This window comes from Thalassophryne amazonica, chromosome 13 (assembly GCF_902500255.1).
Source record: "Thalassophryne amazonica chromosome 13, fThaAma1.1, whole genome shotgun sequence".
NCBI classification, from domain to species: Eukaryota; Metazoa; Chordata; class Actinopteri; order Batrachoidiformes; family Batrachoididae; genus Thalassophryne; species Thalassophryne amazonica.
In genome coordinates, this window is record NC_047115.1 from 19,014,528 (window position 1) to 19,031,301 (window position 16,774).

A 16,774-nucleotide genomic window follows, 5' to 3' on the forward strand; every position below is an offset into this window, starting at 1 on the left:
CCATCTGCAATCTAGCAGATTCCCTTCTGACCCCATGTCCACCAGTGCTGGGGCATGAAGGGTTAAATCCCCGCTCAGGATTGTGACTGGGAGTCGTGTGGCAATCTGTGTGTGTCTCACTTGAATATTTTGACCCCCCCTTAGCCCAGTCTCTAAGGGCGAGTGCTGTCGTTTTGGCCGTTTGGGGCAGTTTCTCTGTGTGTGCTCCTTAGAGCTGCAGAGAAAACACTCTCCACGGATCAGCCTCCTCATTTTGGCCCTGTGCGTTTCCCTAACAACGTCAGCAGGGGGAGCTGTTGCCCCACAGAGCGCTGCGGCTGTGGAGCGTGGGGAGGGCGGCCCCTTTTCGAACCCGGAAGGGAGAGGGGCGGCGCGTATCCGGTCACGTCCTTCGCCTCGCTCCCGATGGCGTTCCTCCAACCGATTGTCTAACCGTATAACGAGATCGATAAGCCCATCTAAATCCCGCGGTTCCTCCTTAGCTACCAGCTGCTCCTTCAGAACCCACGACAGTCCGTTTATAAAGGCGGCGCGGAGCGCAACGTTATTCCAGCCGGACCTCGCAGCCGCGATGCGGAAGTTGACTGCATAAGCAGCTGCGCTCTCGCGTCCCTGTCTCATTGTCAGCAGCACAGTTGAAGCGGTCTCTCCTCTGTTAGGGTGATCAAACACTGTTCTGAACTCCCCCACAAACCCAGTGTATGCTGATAACAACCGTGAGTTCTGTTCCCAGAGCGCCGTAGCCCAGGCGCGTGCTTTACCCCAAAGCAGAGCAATCACATAAGCTATTTTACTAGCATCTGACGCGTACATGACGGGACGTTGTGCGAAGACGAGCGAACACTGCATAAGAAAGTCCGCGCACGTCTCCACACAACCTCCGTACGGCTCAGGAGGGCTTATGTATGCTTCAGGGGATGGTGGGAGGGGTTGTTGAACCACCACTGGAACGTTTATATCCTGCACAGGGTCGACAGGAGGACGAGCTGCAGCAGCGCCCTGAGCGCTCGCCGCCATCTGTGCGGAGAGAGCCTCCACCCTGCGGTTCAGGAGGATGTTTTGCTCGGTCATTTGATCCAACCGAGCCGTAAAGGCGGTGAGAATGTGCTGCAGCTCACCAATCACGTCTCCTGCAGACGCCTGCGCTCCCTGCTCTCCCATTGGTCGTTCAACAGCCGGGTGACGCCCCTCGGAGTCCATGACGCTGGCCAAGATATCCTGTTGGGAAAGTGTAGTGACACGGACCCACAACAGGGGACGCAAATGAACGGTCAATAGATGAGCCAAAAGGTAACAATTTAATGTTGTGAATGTGCACAACGAATATACAGACAATCTCAGAATATCATTACAGTCAATCCACAAAGGTGACGTGTGGGCAGGCTCGAGGATAGAAGACGTCTGTCCTGAGAAGAGCCGGAACCACACGATTTCCGCCGCCCCAGAACCTGGTGAACACTGGAGCCGCCAAGTCCCGAATTCCCAGGTGATCACCGTCCCCGACTGTCGGATCTGGTACTGCTGGCGAAGAACAAAGACAGTCAAGTGTGGGTGTGTGTACACCCAGTAACAACAACGGTGGGAATGCCACCTCCACCTCTCACTCAAGATGGTGCAGAGTACCGCAGTGATTCCTCAGGGGAAAAGAGTGCCGTCCTGCACTCACTCAGCCTCCACAGAAAAAGGAACCGGTACTGCTGCAAACACTCACAATATACAGATATATTGCAAAAAACACAAACGGCTGAGGATATTACCTCCAATGAAGTATGATATCTCGGCAACGAGGTGGAGATGATGTCTGGTCTTTATGGAGTGAGATGATGTTGAGTAGATGGGTGACAGCTGTCAAGAGGTAATGAGTGACAGCTGTCACCCCCGGCTGTGTCCATGGCGGCAGCGCCCTCTCGTGCCTGAAGCCCGCACTTCAGGCAGGGCGCCCACTGGTGGTGGGCCAGCAGTACCTCCTCTTCCGGCAGCCCACACACAACATTATCATCTTGAAAAATGATTTCATCATCCCCAAACATCCTTTCAATTGTCCAAAATATCAACATAAACTTGTGCATTTATTGATGATGTAATGACAGCCATCTCCCCAGTGCCTTTACCTGACATGCAGCCCCATATCATCAATGACTGTGGAAATTTACATGTTCTCTTCAGGTAGTCATCTTTATAAATCTCATTGGAAAGGCATCAAACAAAAGTTCCAGCATCATCACCTTGCCCAATGCAGATTCGAGATTCATCACTGAATATGACTTTCATCCAGTCATCCACAGTCCACAATTGCTTTTCCTTAGCCCATTGTAACCTTGTTTTTTTTCTGTTTAGGTGTTAATGATGCCTTTCGTTTAGCTTTTCTGTATGTAAATCCCATTTCCTTTAGGTGGTTTCTTACAGTTCGGTCACAGACGTTGACTCCAGTTTCCTCCCATTCGTTCCTCATTTGTTTTGTTGTACATTTTTCGATTTTTGAGACATATTGCTTTAAGTTTTCTGTCTTGATGCTTTGATGTCTTCCTTGGTCTACCAGTATGTTTGCCTTTAACAACCTTCCCATGTTGTTTGTATTTGGTCCAGAGTTTAGACACAGCTGACTGTGAACAACCAACATCTTTTGCAACATTGCGTGATGATTTACCCTCTTTTAAGAGTTTGATAATCCTCTCCTTTGTTTCAATTGACATCTCTCGTGTTGGAGCCATGATTCATGTCAGTCCACTTGGTGCAACAGCTCTCCAAGGTGTGTTCACTCCTTTTTAGATGCAGACTAACGAGCAGATCTGATATGATGCAGGTGTTAGTTTGGGGGATGAAAATTTACAGGGTGATTCCATAATTTTTTCCTCAGAATTGAGTGATTCCATATTTTTTTCCTCTGCTTGGTCTAAAAAAGTAACCGTTACTGACTTCCACAATCTTTTTTTCTTGATTTCTTATAGTGTTTCTTAAAGCCAGAAAGTTGCCATTTGAAATGACTTTACTTTTGTGTCATGTCTGTGATCTGCTTTTTTTCTACAAAATTAAACAACTGAATGAATATCCTCCGAGGCCGGTGATTCCATAATTTTTGCCAGGGGTTATAGTAGGGGCAGGTGCACCATCTGGCGTTCAAGAGATGAAAGTTCAGTCAATGGGTCAGTCTGTTCCATTTTGTTATTATCAGTCCCCATTTCGGTAAAATAAATAAATAAAGTACTTAATTGAATCATATTTGGAGTCAGTCTGCTCCATTTCGCTACGTTTTACCCCGTTTCGTTATTATCAGTCCCCATTTCGCTTAAAAATAATTGAATAAAAGTAATTATTTGAATCATATTTAATCATATTTGGAGTCAGTCTGCTCCATTTCGTGATTATAGGCTCCATTTTGCACCAGTTAGTATTGAAAAAAGCTTCTAATCTGTCAAGAAATTTAGAGCGGGTTTCACCAGAATTATATAACTTTGTCTCGTCTCCACTTCAGTAACCTTTTAACACAGACAGGTGAAGATACTTTCAGTTTTTGGGTGATTCTTAGACTACAGGCACTTATTATGTCCTTTGATCATATTGTATGAAAAACAGAAAAAGGGGAAATTTCACACTTTTATAGTTATCTTTACAATGAAAGTGTGTTAAGAAATTTGTTCTAGTAGTCTATGATGACTTTTTCCAGCATCATTATATGCAAATATTGCCGTTTTGTGCTTGTCCCATACCCAGACTTTTGATCTTCAATGATAAAAATGAATGGTAAAGAAACGTTTTTTCTAATGTTTTAAAATATCTCTGAATAAAATATCAGTAAAATAATCAAAACATAATTGGGGTATTCAATGTCATACAACTGTTGTGATTTTTTTAAAAACAAAATGTAGTTGTCCCACACTATTGCCGTAATTTCCACCACAACACTGTAATGTCCCTTTAAACAGTTTGTATGAAAGATTGTTTGGGTAGTTTCTATGGAGATAAACAGTGACATCAGAGCACATGTATATAGCGCCAAATCACAACAAACAGTTGCCCCAAGGCACTTTATATTGTAAGGCAATGGTGTGGTGGAAATTATATTTACAAGGCCAATAGTGCCCGTAGTTAAAGAATCACCCTTTTATGTATTCTTATATAATTTTATTGCCGAATAAAATAAGCTAAAATTCTGGGAGCAGTGGATTTCTGGTAGCGGCGGATCGCTCTCAGCGCCACGGTGCCGTGGGGCTTCTTCACACCGACGTTGAAGCTTCTGCAAGTACTTGCCAAATGCACGTAGCGTATCACAGCGGCCACCGCGTCGTAATCCAGAATGGCCGCGGGACACAAAATGACGTGACCGATACGTCACATGAAAGTCCTCTGCTAATGTCAAGAAATTTAGAGCGGATTTCACCAAAATGATATAACTTTGTCTCGTATCCACTTAAGTAAACTTTTAACACAGACAGGTAAAGATACTTTCAGTAAACTTCTAAACTTACCACGTTACTTGCAGGACAAGACGGAAGCGTTCCAAACTGCCCACAGGGCAACCAGCTGCGGCAGCTGGAGACGCCGCATTGGTTGCTGAGGTGCAAGAAATGCGGCCGCCATCTTGGACCGGTCATCGTAGTGTGATTCCACCACAAGGCAGGTTTGATGTTATAACGGTTGTTTGTTCTTTGTTATTTTCTCTCTCCTATAAATTGTCTTTTAGCACTGTGTAAATCGCTATAAATACTATAGTGAAGGCAAAGCCTTTGACCGAGCAGCGTTTTTCTATCAAAAAATATTTAAGTTGTTTGATTGAAATACTGTAAAAATTTAAGATGCAATTGGGCAAATATTATTTTAATAATTTTCTTCAGTGGTTGATGTTTTCATTAAAAAAAAAGTGTTGATGATTTCATTAAAAAAAAGTGATGTTTACACAACAAAATATATTTATTATCCTGACTTGTGGCACTTACAACAAACACGTATTAAATTGCAGTTGTAAATATACTGCCACCGTACAATATCATAAAACAAGAAAAGTTAATTCAGTGAAGGTAGATACTTGCGCTATGTACAATGTAGAAATATTCATTGCAGATCTCTAATTATAATAAGCAACAAATTAGTAACAGTTCACAGTATTTCTATATGTAAAATGTTTATTATAGTCCCTGCCATTATGAATAAGCAACACATTACTAACAGTTCATACTATTTATATATATTATAGAAATTTGATTCTTCGATATGTAATCAATGTCAGAACAATATATATTATTTATGCCTAATTCATAAGTTTAATTATAAATAATTAATTACCACTGAACACTTTCTGCTTCAATTACTTTTACTACTATCTTAAGATTTTTTTTTTCTGTCTTATTTTATTTTGTGGATAGCCTCCTGACTTACACTCCAGTCCAGCTGGTGGCGGTAATGCTCCGTATAAGATGGTTTCCAACTGCCATTAGTGGTGAGGTGAGGAGGAGGTCGTGCCCATAGGCATACGAATTATATATGCCTCTTATGTAGACCTATGGTAGGGCCAACTTAGAACATGGCACCATTTTGGTTGCAACTGTGCTGAACTACTGAATGAACCTTTGTTTTCAAGTTTTTTTTTTTAAATCAGTTAACCACATACAGCAACAGATCCAGGTACAGGTACCATCAAAATAAATATAAAATAGTTAAGCTATCAAATTTACAATTTATGATGATTTATTTAATTAATTTGAAGCATGATTTACACTTCTGTAACTCCGTATCAAGCAATGACGTGTACGACAGTTTTAAAGTTCTTCATCACTGGATTATGCTTTATTCTGGACTAATTTGACCCCCATCAAACTTTTCATCACCCCCAATTCAAAGGTAAGCTGTAGAATTTCCTCTTTCTCTGACTCCGTGTTGTAAATCTGCAAACTTTTCTGCCAAATGTGTGTGATCCTGAAAAGTAATCAGAGTGTGCACCGCAGAAACTATTAAAATAAAATAAAAAACAGCTTGATGGACTACGATAACATGCTTGCGTGCATCTGTCATCCTTGTGCGCTGCTCGGTATAATGTATCATTATTATTATAAGGTGCTGAGGGTTGCAGAGAGGGTGAAGCTTCAACAAAGCTCTAAAGGTGTCAGTCACAAACACATGGTCCAGGAGATTAGAATGGAGGATGTGTTTGTGCACCACATTGCCAAACTCACCTCTCTTGACCTGCAGAAAGGGGGCACGAGAAAGAAGCTTGTTATATAGACCTCTTTCAGGGCTTATAGCTGGAAACTTTTCAAAAGTTTGTACATGTGTAAATATGGTTTGGGGTGGGATGTCATGTTTTTGTGTTAATTTAACAATTTACATTTACAATTTATTCCCTCTCTGCTTTGTACAGCCTTGGGTAGAGGATTTTCTTGCCTGGTGATCCCCTCCCAGTAATTTTATGTGGTGAGCGAACTCAAAGACTCAGAGCCTGACAGGACACAGACTTCAAAAACCAGATGATGTATTGAAAAGACGCCTTTCACTGAATGAACAGAGAATCACTATGACAGCACTAGAGTCTTGACGGAAGCATCCCACCTAGGGATGGGTATTGATAAGATTTTAAAATCGATACCATTATCAATTCCCTTATCAATACCTCCTGTGAATTTTCTGTGTACTACAAGTAGGCTTTACAGGTTTTCTATGTCAACATTTTATTGAGTCTTAAAGTAAATAAATATGAAATTGGTTGCTGGATCCTTGATCTCTGGACATAAACTCTACATAGCGGATCCTTGATCTCTGGACATAAACTCTACATAGTGGATCCTTGATCTCTGGACATAAATAGAAATAAACAAAATCTGTAGTTTTTGTCAAAAGCATTTCCTTTCAGACATTATTGGCATGAAAGTCTCTCCATACATCTGAAATGAACTCAGACGGCTGCTGGTGTCTGCACATTTTTAGTGCGTAGTTTGGGGCAACCAAAAAAAGAAGAAAGTAGAGGACGATCTTCGTTTGCTTCTCTCCACAGGGCATCCATGCATCTTTGATATACAACTTCTTGTGTTTTATATAGAAATATAATGTATTCAGTCTAATTTTTTTGTTTATACATGTAAATATTTATAGCCTAATCATATATTGTCTCTTCAAATTACTAAGCTAGTTGACTTTACTGCCATTGTTTGCTTTGCTATCATATATTAATGTGATTACGGTGTTTGCAAAATACCTGTCTACAGTCTAGGCTATATCAGAATATTCTATTACTGTTAATCCCACTATGAATATTAAGATACCCCGAACCATTTGTCCTGTATCATAGCTACATATAAGACGTTTGCAGAAAAAAAAAAATGCGTGAAAATCAGTTTAGTATTCAGAGTTACAATGTATTAAATGCGCTGACATTTCATTGCACTGCCAAACAGCACTGAGTGGAGCCAGTCTGATGGCTCTAAGATGGCGGCCCCACGGCTCGTCAGCAGTAGTACTCTTTAAAATGTCTATGCCAAAAACACCTACGGACATAATTTTAACAAGCTCTAAGAAACTTCAACATTCTCACCACAGCACTAGCACGCACCTAAGGACAGGAACAGGGTTGGTGACCCCTGAGATACAAATTTGAACAAAAGCTCATAATGGTCAGTATTTGTGAGTGACTGATGATGAAGTCACAAAGCAGGGGTCACCAACCCTGTTCCTGGAGAGCCCCTGCCCTATACGTTTTCCACGTCAACCTACTCAAGTCACACCTGTGGGTTTTTTTTTTTGTTGTTTTTTTACTGGTGTCTTCCAGCTGATGATTGGCTGAGCACACCTGATAGTTAATTGCCTGGGAGTGGAACAGGGAGAGTTAGAAAACATGCAGGGCAGGTGTCCTCCAGGAACAAGGTTGGTGACCCCTGCAATACACGTTTCCACTGTGTGATGGTCCAACCCAGAGGTCTCAGAGGCCAATGAAGTAGACGCCACATCTAGACAAGGTTAATGTAGACAAGTGCACTGAGATTTTACAGCAACATATGTTGCCTTCAAGACATGTTTTCCAAGGACGTACATGCATTTTTCAACAACGCAAAACCACCAGTTTGCACATTACAAAGGCATGGTTGTCGAAGAAGTGGGTACAGATACTGGACCGGTCTGCAGTCCTCCTGACCCATCTCCAATACAGAATATATGGAGAATTTTGAAATGGAAAAAAGAAAAAGAAAATGCAATGACAAGCCCATACAACTGCACATCTCAAGATGTGTTAATACCTGAATTCTAATCCAGTTACATTTTTTTTCCTGCAAATCTAATTAATCGTGAGATTTCAAACCATAAAATATCGTGTGGACAGTGGAAAAATATTAAAAGCCTTTCACATTTAATGTGATACTCCGCCCCCTGACCGCATTGCTGCACAGATGTCACTAATGGCGCTGTCAGCTGAGAGCGACAAACTAGTGCAGGGATGACAATGCCAAAATGCGTGGATTTAACTGGATTTATTGATAGATTTACATTGGATAGAACTCAATGCAGCTGATGAGATGGAGAAATCTGTGGGTCTGCTGACAGAATTTCCAGTTTGGCATGAACACGCTGTTGCTACGGCAAGCTCTGACGAGCCGACCACACCCTTTCACAATGATTCGCCAACTGAATTGCTTACAGAAAAATAAATGGTGCAAATGATGGAACTGGATTAGGATGGGAATAACCCTGTTGTGTCTGACGATCAAGTTTTAAAACTCAATTTGCGACGGTAAAATCCAGCAGGAACGTCCGCAAATAATCAGACACAACAGGGTTATTCCCTGAATGCTTCATTGTTTGGTATCCTCAATGCCAAAAGTCTTTTAAGTGTTGTGGGAAGGAATGGCAACATTACAAAGTGGTACATGCTTTAGAGTCAACTTTTTTGGAACATGTTGCAGCAGGACTGGAGGTATATTAATACAATAAATTAAGTTGACCACACAAACCATAAAATATTTAGGTTCATATTGTCTGAAATGAAATAAAATCCACAATAAATTCAAGAATCTCTACTTTTTTCCCCTCTCTCATTTCATTTAGCATAACATCTCGTTTTTGGCTGTAAAATGTACATGATTGATCAGTTGTTTTTTTTTTTACAGTTGTATTAAATGTAGCTCTAAAAAGAGGATGTAACTGCTGGTACAAGTCAAAAGCTGTATTATGCAAATTTTTACCAATCGCAGCAACAGAACCCTATACTGCTTCAAAGCTGTCTGGGTGTCCGAGTGGACTTCTGACAGATTTACTATATAATAATACTATACAGTTTGTATTTCTTACCGATTATTGTAAATGAAGTCCCAAGACATATTCAGTGACTTAGAAATGTTCATGTATCCATCTCCTGACTTGCCTAAAGAAAACTGGCAGCAAAATTGATCATTTGTATTAAAAATAACCATTGTATTTAGTTTGTCCAGAGACTATACATGCGAATGGCCATAATTCCTAAATGTTTAATGTAATAGTTTTGCTAGACATCTTGAATTAAAGCTGAAAGTCTGCAGAACAAGGACAGCTTGAGTTCTTGTATCTCAGTTCCATTGTGTTGGTGTTCAGAGGCAAAAAATACAAAATGTGTGTCACTGTTACTTATGATCCCAATTGATCTTTTTACTTTTTTATTGAGCAGTTGTGACATTTTTAAATTCAATTAAAGGGAACCCAGAACTTATTCAGCTTGAAAAACAAAAACAACTCATCTATAAAACAAAAACATTATTTTTTTTTTTTTTTTTGGCTGTAGCTTTGACAGTTTTCCCTTTTTAGTGAGTAAAGACAGCGCTCCACTGACTATGTGTAACAGACACCCATATTCCACCCCACCCTCAGAAAATATTTCAGCAGTTAGGAAAAGCTTTGGTGGTCACACACTAAAACAGTGACTCGCATACACAGACACACAGTGAACGTTTGAGACGATGGAGTGCTTCATCACAGGCATGAGTTTGGAGGTTTGATGTTGTCTAAGCGCTGGTTGGGACCACCTGTAGGGTCCAGTCATAGTTCCAGAAATTCCACAGCAGTATCCCTCTCGTCTATCAGCTCAAGAGCTGTCGCATCCATCTTAGATTTGGAAAATTCAGTGATGGTCAGGCCCTGCACAATCTCCCAGGACTTATTCTGTGGAAAGAATATATTTTCATGTGTTTGTCATTTTACTGGTCATAATTCTTCCAAATATCATACAGTGTTCTAACGAGAACCATTTTAGTGCCATGTAAATTACGTGACTGCGACTCACGGCCGGGGATGCAGGGGCCCCCAGCAGGGATTAGGGGCACCTGAAGCTATAGGGTTTTGTGCCTCTAAATTGTTATTGGCACGCCCTATTTTAACCAATTTTGAGTAGTTTTAGATGCACTGAAAGCAGGAATAATAGAACAAAAAAAATTTATGTTGTAATATTTATAATACCAAAGTTCTTTTTAAAATGTTTCTGTCAAAGTCTAAGTTAATAAAATAAATAACATTGAAATGGTTCAAAACACGTGAATATTTGGGGCATATAGCATTTGCTCCATTCTTCTTTAATCTAGTGAAGCAGGCAGGTTTTTTTTGTCATGACAGTTTCTTTTCCAACGCGTCTGAGGGGGATTCTGTGGCTTCACAGAATGCTGAAAGCAGCTGACTGCTGAGATACAAAGAAAATGAGAAATATGTTTCTTATGTCTTATTATATGTCTTAATTATTTGGTTGAAATTGCAAAATAAAAAAGTATGACACAATAAGCTTGATATACAATTGAATCGGTACATTTTTCAGCAACATTTCAGTTCATTTTTTTTGGAAAATCCATGCTGGACGGGACAGCTAATCAGTGCTGCAAACTCCTCAGTAAGAAAAGTAGCTATTGGCTGTCCAAAAAGTTGCTAAATGACATCATCATCTAATTTGCATAGTATGATGTCATAACATGCTGTAGAAAAAAAATGTGGGAGAGACCACTGAATACATTATCAACCTTTTAATATTGTTTGGTAAATTCCGTACTCATAAATGCAGAGTACTGAAAAGGAATTTACACAGACTTCTGGATGAATCTCAACAATATATAAGCAGACTCTCCCAAATGTCACAGAACTGTCATGCTCTATAAGAAATGTTTAAAGAGAATTAATGTTAAAAGAATCCCTTTACTTCTGTTACTGTACAATTTATTTTATTTATCTTTCTATTTATCATGATAATACTTTGAATGCTATTGTGGCCTTAATTGTTCATTTACTCTTAATTGTTTGTTGAAAAAAAAAAAAACATTGTGGGAGAGACAAAGAAGTGAGTAAAACCACCTTAAAATATTTAGAACCACAAATAAATTTGATTCTTGGTTTGGTTTATTTATTTTGCCCTTAAAATTGGACATCACTTCTTAAATTAAAATAACTTCTCAAGGCCAGGGCTTCTCAAAGTCTGGAGACGAATTAGTCACACTGCAGCGAATGAGACAAGTACGCTGAATAAGCCCGAGTGAGATTTGACACTGAATGGGGGAACAGCCATGGAGGCATAGTGCCTGAGTGTTTGAACATGGAGGATTGTAGATATGTCTCCGCTCAGTGCTTTACAGTCAGCTGCGGCAGAAGTGGGGGTACCTGCTGCCGCTTGGTGACAGAGACGTTCACTTTTGAGTCGCCAAACACCAGAAAAGTCTCCAGTGGCACCAGGAAAAGTAGCTAGATTTGTTGCTAGTCATTTTTGAGAAAATAATTAATCAAGAGGGTTTGGGAAGTCACTAGATTTAGCAAGAAAGTCACCAAGTTGGCAACATAACAGCCAATTTGAACCCCAGAGCCGGATGGAAATTTGCAGCGCTGGGCGGTACTGCCCGGCGTCACCCACAGTAGCTCGAACCCTGATCATACACTTCAGAGTACCTGAGATCTGATTTAAGGATGTTCCCTGAGAGAATTTGGAAAAGTTCAATGATATTTGGCAGGAAAAAACAAAGTAAAGCACAGAAACATTTGGAGAGATGCCACCTCGACAGCTAAACAGATATCAAATCACTAAAACCAGTTACTAGCAGTGAGTGAACAAAGGTTTAAGTCAGTCTCACCTTGATCCGGACAGGAAAAGAGTAGATGAGGTCATCGGTGATTCCATAAGGGTTGCCAGTGGAGTAAACACCCATGGAGGTGAACTCACCCTGAAAGAAACCAAATAAAATATACTTCAAATCAACACAGGAGTATAGCTTTGTTTATATCAGATTGCAATGGGTGGCAGATAATTAGTTGTCTCTATTACTTTTTTGATTAGTCTATTGATTATCCTTTGATTAATTTATCATTAAACATAACCATAAAATCTTCCAATAAGTTTCAACTCTGCTTTCAAACATTTTGTCACAAAGTAGTTGTTTTACACTTAAAAAACAAAAACAAACAAAATAATAAATATCACAACATATAAACGCTATAAAGTGCTAGCTAACAATTATTCTCATTATCAATATGTTAATTATTTTCCACTTCATTAGTTGTTTGATCTCTCTCTCTCTCTCACTCACACACACACACACACACACACACACACACACACACACACACACACACACACACACACACACACACACACACACACACACACACACACACACACACACACACACACCTTCAACCACTTAGTCCAATTAAGGGTTGTGGGGGGCTGGAGCCTATCCCAGCAGTTAGTTGTTTGATCTATAAAATAAAATAGAAATTAAATCCTCCCAAAGCCTAAAATGACATCCCTGAATGTCTCATTTGTCTACAGCACAAAGATAATCTGTTAACTGTCAGAGAGAAAGAAACCAGAATATACTCAGATTCAACCCTCTGGGGCTCATGGACATGCCAGTACAGTGGTCCCTCGCTATAACGCAGTTCACCTTTCGCGGCCTCACAGTTTCGCTGATTTTTTTTTTTTGTGCAATTTTGCATGCTTTTTTTAACAGCGTATTGTGTTCTGCGTCCTTATCAGGCGGGCCGGTCGCGGCACTGGTCGGTATCACCGCGATTGCTCTGACTGCCTCAGCGGGCCACTCACACCGCCCTCCTGTCTGCTGTGCCAAATCTGGCAACAGGTCCAGAGACTACGCTCGCTGTTTTGATGCGGATGTTGACCGCAGCCGCAGAGCTCCGTGGCCACTGAGAGAGGACTTGCATTCTTTGCGGGTCCCGCATCCGTACCTCCGGAGGCAGTGCACGAAGGGAGAGCATGCGCATTGTGTTTTGCGTGCGTCTCTTTATAATCTTCTCGCCAAGAAGAAGAAAAAAAAAAAGTGTTTACACACGAGAGAAAAGTGAGAAAAAGTTAATGCCTATTTGAGAAAAGTGTATAAAGTGTGTAGTGAGGGGTTTGACAGCCTTAAAACATCTATAATAATTGCAAAAAATAGTGCTGACTACTTTGCAGATTTTGCTTATTGCGGGTTATTTTTAGAACGTAACTTCCGCGATAAACGAGGGACCACTGTACAATTAAGTGTAGTTTTTGCCATGTTTCTACGTCACCACTTCAGAAACTACAAATTCTCACCTGTGGAATGGATCTCTCCTCTAAATGATCTTGGACTCACACTAGCACTAGAGGCCAGAGAAGGTCACCTGTTCAGGGTCTCTCTGCTAGCTGCAAGAGGCTCTACTCAATTGCAGCGTCTGTTAGTGATAAAGCCTCACTAAAATGCACCAGTTGCTGTTGGGTCATATCCGCAGATCCAGCACAGATCTGCATTGTCATTTGTTTTACATTGCACCTCGAGCTTTATCTGGAGAAACACATACAGCCCCTGGTCTTCCGAAAAGGTCTCCCATCCAAGTACTAACCAGGACCCACTCTGCTTAGCTTCCGAGAGCTGACAGGATCAGGCTTAAACAGAGCAGGCTGTACTCAAACGCACCAATATAAGTTCATAAAATCTAAAAGAACAGTTCTGTCAACCTGAAAACACCACTCCATTGTTATTTAGTCTTAAGGCACCTTGAAACTTGCATGCATTTAACTGCCATGCAATTCGTCGTGCCACTGCGACCCGCTTTGTCCCACTGGACACTGCCTTATATAAAAGAATTATTTTGTAGCAGATTAATCATTTGCTCTCAGAACTTGGCTGATGAAGCCACCTCTAATCACTCCAGAACCACAAAGGACTTTTCTACGGCTGCAGCTGCTCTCGTGGGCTTCATGACATGGGGAACGCATTTGGAATACAGTGGTCCCTCGCTATATCGCGGTTCACCTTTCGCGGCCTCGCAGTTTCATGGATTTTTTTTAGTGCAATTTTGCATGCTTTTTTTTTTTTTTTTTTTTTTTTTTTTAAACAGCGCATTGTGTTCTGCGTCCTAATCAGGCAGGCCGGTCGGCATCACCGCGATTGCTCTCACTGCCTCCTATGCGCTTACCGAGTCTGCAGGCTCGGTAACCGCTGCAGCGGGCCACTCACACTGCCCCACTGTCTGTTGTGTGGAGCTGCGGCCAAAATCTGGCAACAGGTCCAGAGACTACGCTCGCTGTTATGATGCAGAGCGCTCTAGCAGCCCGCAAGGATAGAATTCTTGTGGGAAAATCCGCAGCGCTGCATGGTCTCGGTAACCGCAGCAGCAGAGCTCTGTGGCCACTGAGAGAAGTTTCTATCTTTTTAATGACGTGGATTCTTTGTGGGTCCCGCATCCGTCCCGCAACGGTAACACCGGAGGCAGTGAGTGAAGGGAGAGCATGCGCATTGTGTTCTGCGTGTGCCTGTTTAGAATCTTCTCGCCCAGAAGAAAAAAAGAGCGCCAACAACTACCCATAACTGTTTTCTTCACTTGGAAAAAGACACCTGCACCGAGGTTCACTTAGTGGAAAAACACGCTGCGGAGCAGCGCCAGGATGAAGAGGTGCGATAAGAAGAACTGTGAAATACTGGTCAGTCACTATTAATAATGTCTTATGTGTCCACCTTGTAGGTTGATCGTTAAAATTATATTTGTTAGTTCTAAAAGCCATCATAATTATTTATAGGAAAACGTTCTATTTTTATTTCTCAAACAAATGTTTGGGTCTGAAAACAGGTTTTGAGCTTTGGTTTCATTCTATAATACTGGACTTATTTTTCTACTAAGGTTTGAACTTTGAGTGTTTACACAGGAGAGAAAAGTGAGAAAATGTTAATGCCTGTTTCAGAAAAGTGTATAAAGTGTGTAGTGAGGGGTTTTACAGCCTTAAAACATCTATAATAATTGTAAAAAATAACACTGACTACTTCGCGGATTTCGCCTATTGCGGGTCATTGTTAGAACGTAACTCCCGCGATAAAACGAGGGACCACTGTAATCTCAAAGGTAATTATTTATAATATTTATATTGTAATGACTTGGTAAAACAGTTGCATTTTCATTCCTTCTTATGAGTATCTATAAAATTATGTTTATTATAGATTTAACATCTCGTCGTAATAGTTCAGATGAGCTGCGGCTGGGATGTGCTGATGCAATGACTCGCAGTGACAGTGTTTTTGAATTGTTTGCAGAATGTTTATGTGTAATGCACAAAATTAACGCATGCCAGAGATTTTGAATATTTCAAAATTTTCTTTGTACACTTTCACACGGCCATGCACAGTTTACAACATGCTTACTCTCTGGCATGGCAGATTGCATACCAGTGTGGGGATCAAATTCATGTAAGTGTCAAGGTACCTTTAGAGACTAAGGAAATAATCATGGCAAAATGCCTGGAGGGATTATTTTCTTCAAGAATAGTGCAGTATTTTATTTATTTCGAGGCAGCAATAGAGTTTTTTGACATCAGTTTTCATGACAAATGGATTTTAATAATCCAAGAAGAAATTACTGTATTTGACAGAAGCAGCAGACAGGTAAGAATTATTATTTCACAAAATATACTGTTTTGGAATATTCCAGATCTCTCCCATGTAGTTCCCAGCAAGTGGCACTGCAGGGCGCACACACACACACACACACTACTGCCCAACAAGCAGATACAAATTTTAGGTTATGTTATATAATTGCCAGTGAATGAACATAATTGTGTATAAATTTGTTTTGATACCAGAGGCGGTTTATCTAAGACTGCAAAGGAAGCTCAGCTTCCCCTAAAATGTCAAAAAAAATGAATTGGTCAAATATGTAGTTTGTTAACATTTCACTGACTACCGTTTTCATTAGAAAACGTTCATCTTGAAGATATTGGCTGTGCGGGACACTGCTGCATCCCCCCCTTCACATTGCCTCAAATTGGATGACGGACTGTCTTAAATTTAGAAGACAAACAATCAAATATATATGTATGGGTGTTCTAATTCTGATGTGTGCCATTATTACATTCAACTTGTAATAATTGTGGATTAATTGTATTTTTGTCTGAGGTGATTGTGTGGGAAGAAATTTCATTGCACTTGTAATGACAATAAAAAAAAAATAATATCTCTCATTACAGTATGGACAATTAAGTTTATTGATTTGTTATTATTTCCTCTGGATTGTGCATTATTATTTATTTTGTTGTGATGAGAAAATCCCGTTCATTGATTAATCTCAAAGATCTGTGCTTTGTTCCTTTTGTATCTGTTCTTATGCGTATGTATTAGGTATATGTATATATATATGTATTTATGGTAAAAGGGGTGGGTATACATAAGCTTTTGCCTACACCCTTTCAGCCATATGTGCTACTGTAAAATCTTTTCTTTTTTTGATATGGAGTTTTGTGTGCTGAATAAATCATTCATTCCTTCATCCATCCAGGTGAGTTACTCTCTGCTTCATTCTTCACTAAGTTAGTGTTTAAGGTTGCCGCACA

At 40.5% G+C, this 16,774-nt stretch overlaps 1 protein-coding gene and 1 pseudogene across 1 annotated transcript in view; both read right to left on the bottom strand.

Annotated features, from left to right (window-relative positions):
- The window catches only part of LOC117523853, a 50,431-nt pseudogene extending 45,378 nt beyond the window's left edge, over positions 1 to 5,053 (bottom strand).
- A 4,613-nt stretch (positions 5,054 to 9,666) lies between these two features.
- The window catches only part of LOC117523821 (malate dehydrogenase, cytoplasmic-like), a 31,779-nt gene continuing 24,671 nt past the window's right edge, over positions 9,667 to 16,774 (bottom strand). The window contains exons 8-9 of the mRNA XM_034185429.1: positions 12,048 to 12,137; positions 9,667 to 10,110 (exon numbers count right to left, since the gene is read on the bottom strand). Of these exons, the coding sequence (XP_034041320.1) occupies positions 9,988 to 10,110; positions 12,048 to 12,137 (213 nt within the window). The 3' untranslated portion in view covers positions 9,667 to 9,987. The remainder of the gene's footprint in view (positions 10,111 to 12,047; positions 12,138 to 16,774) is intronic.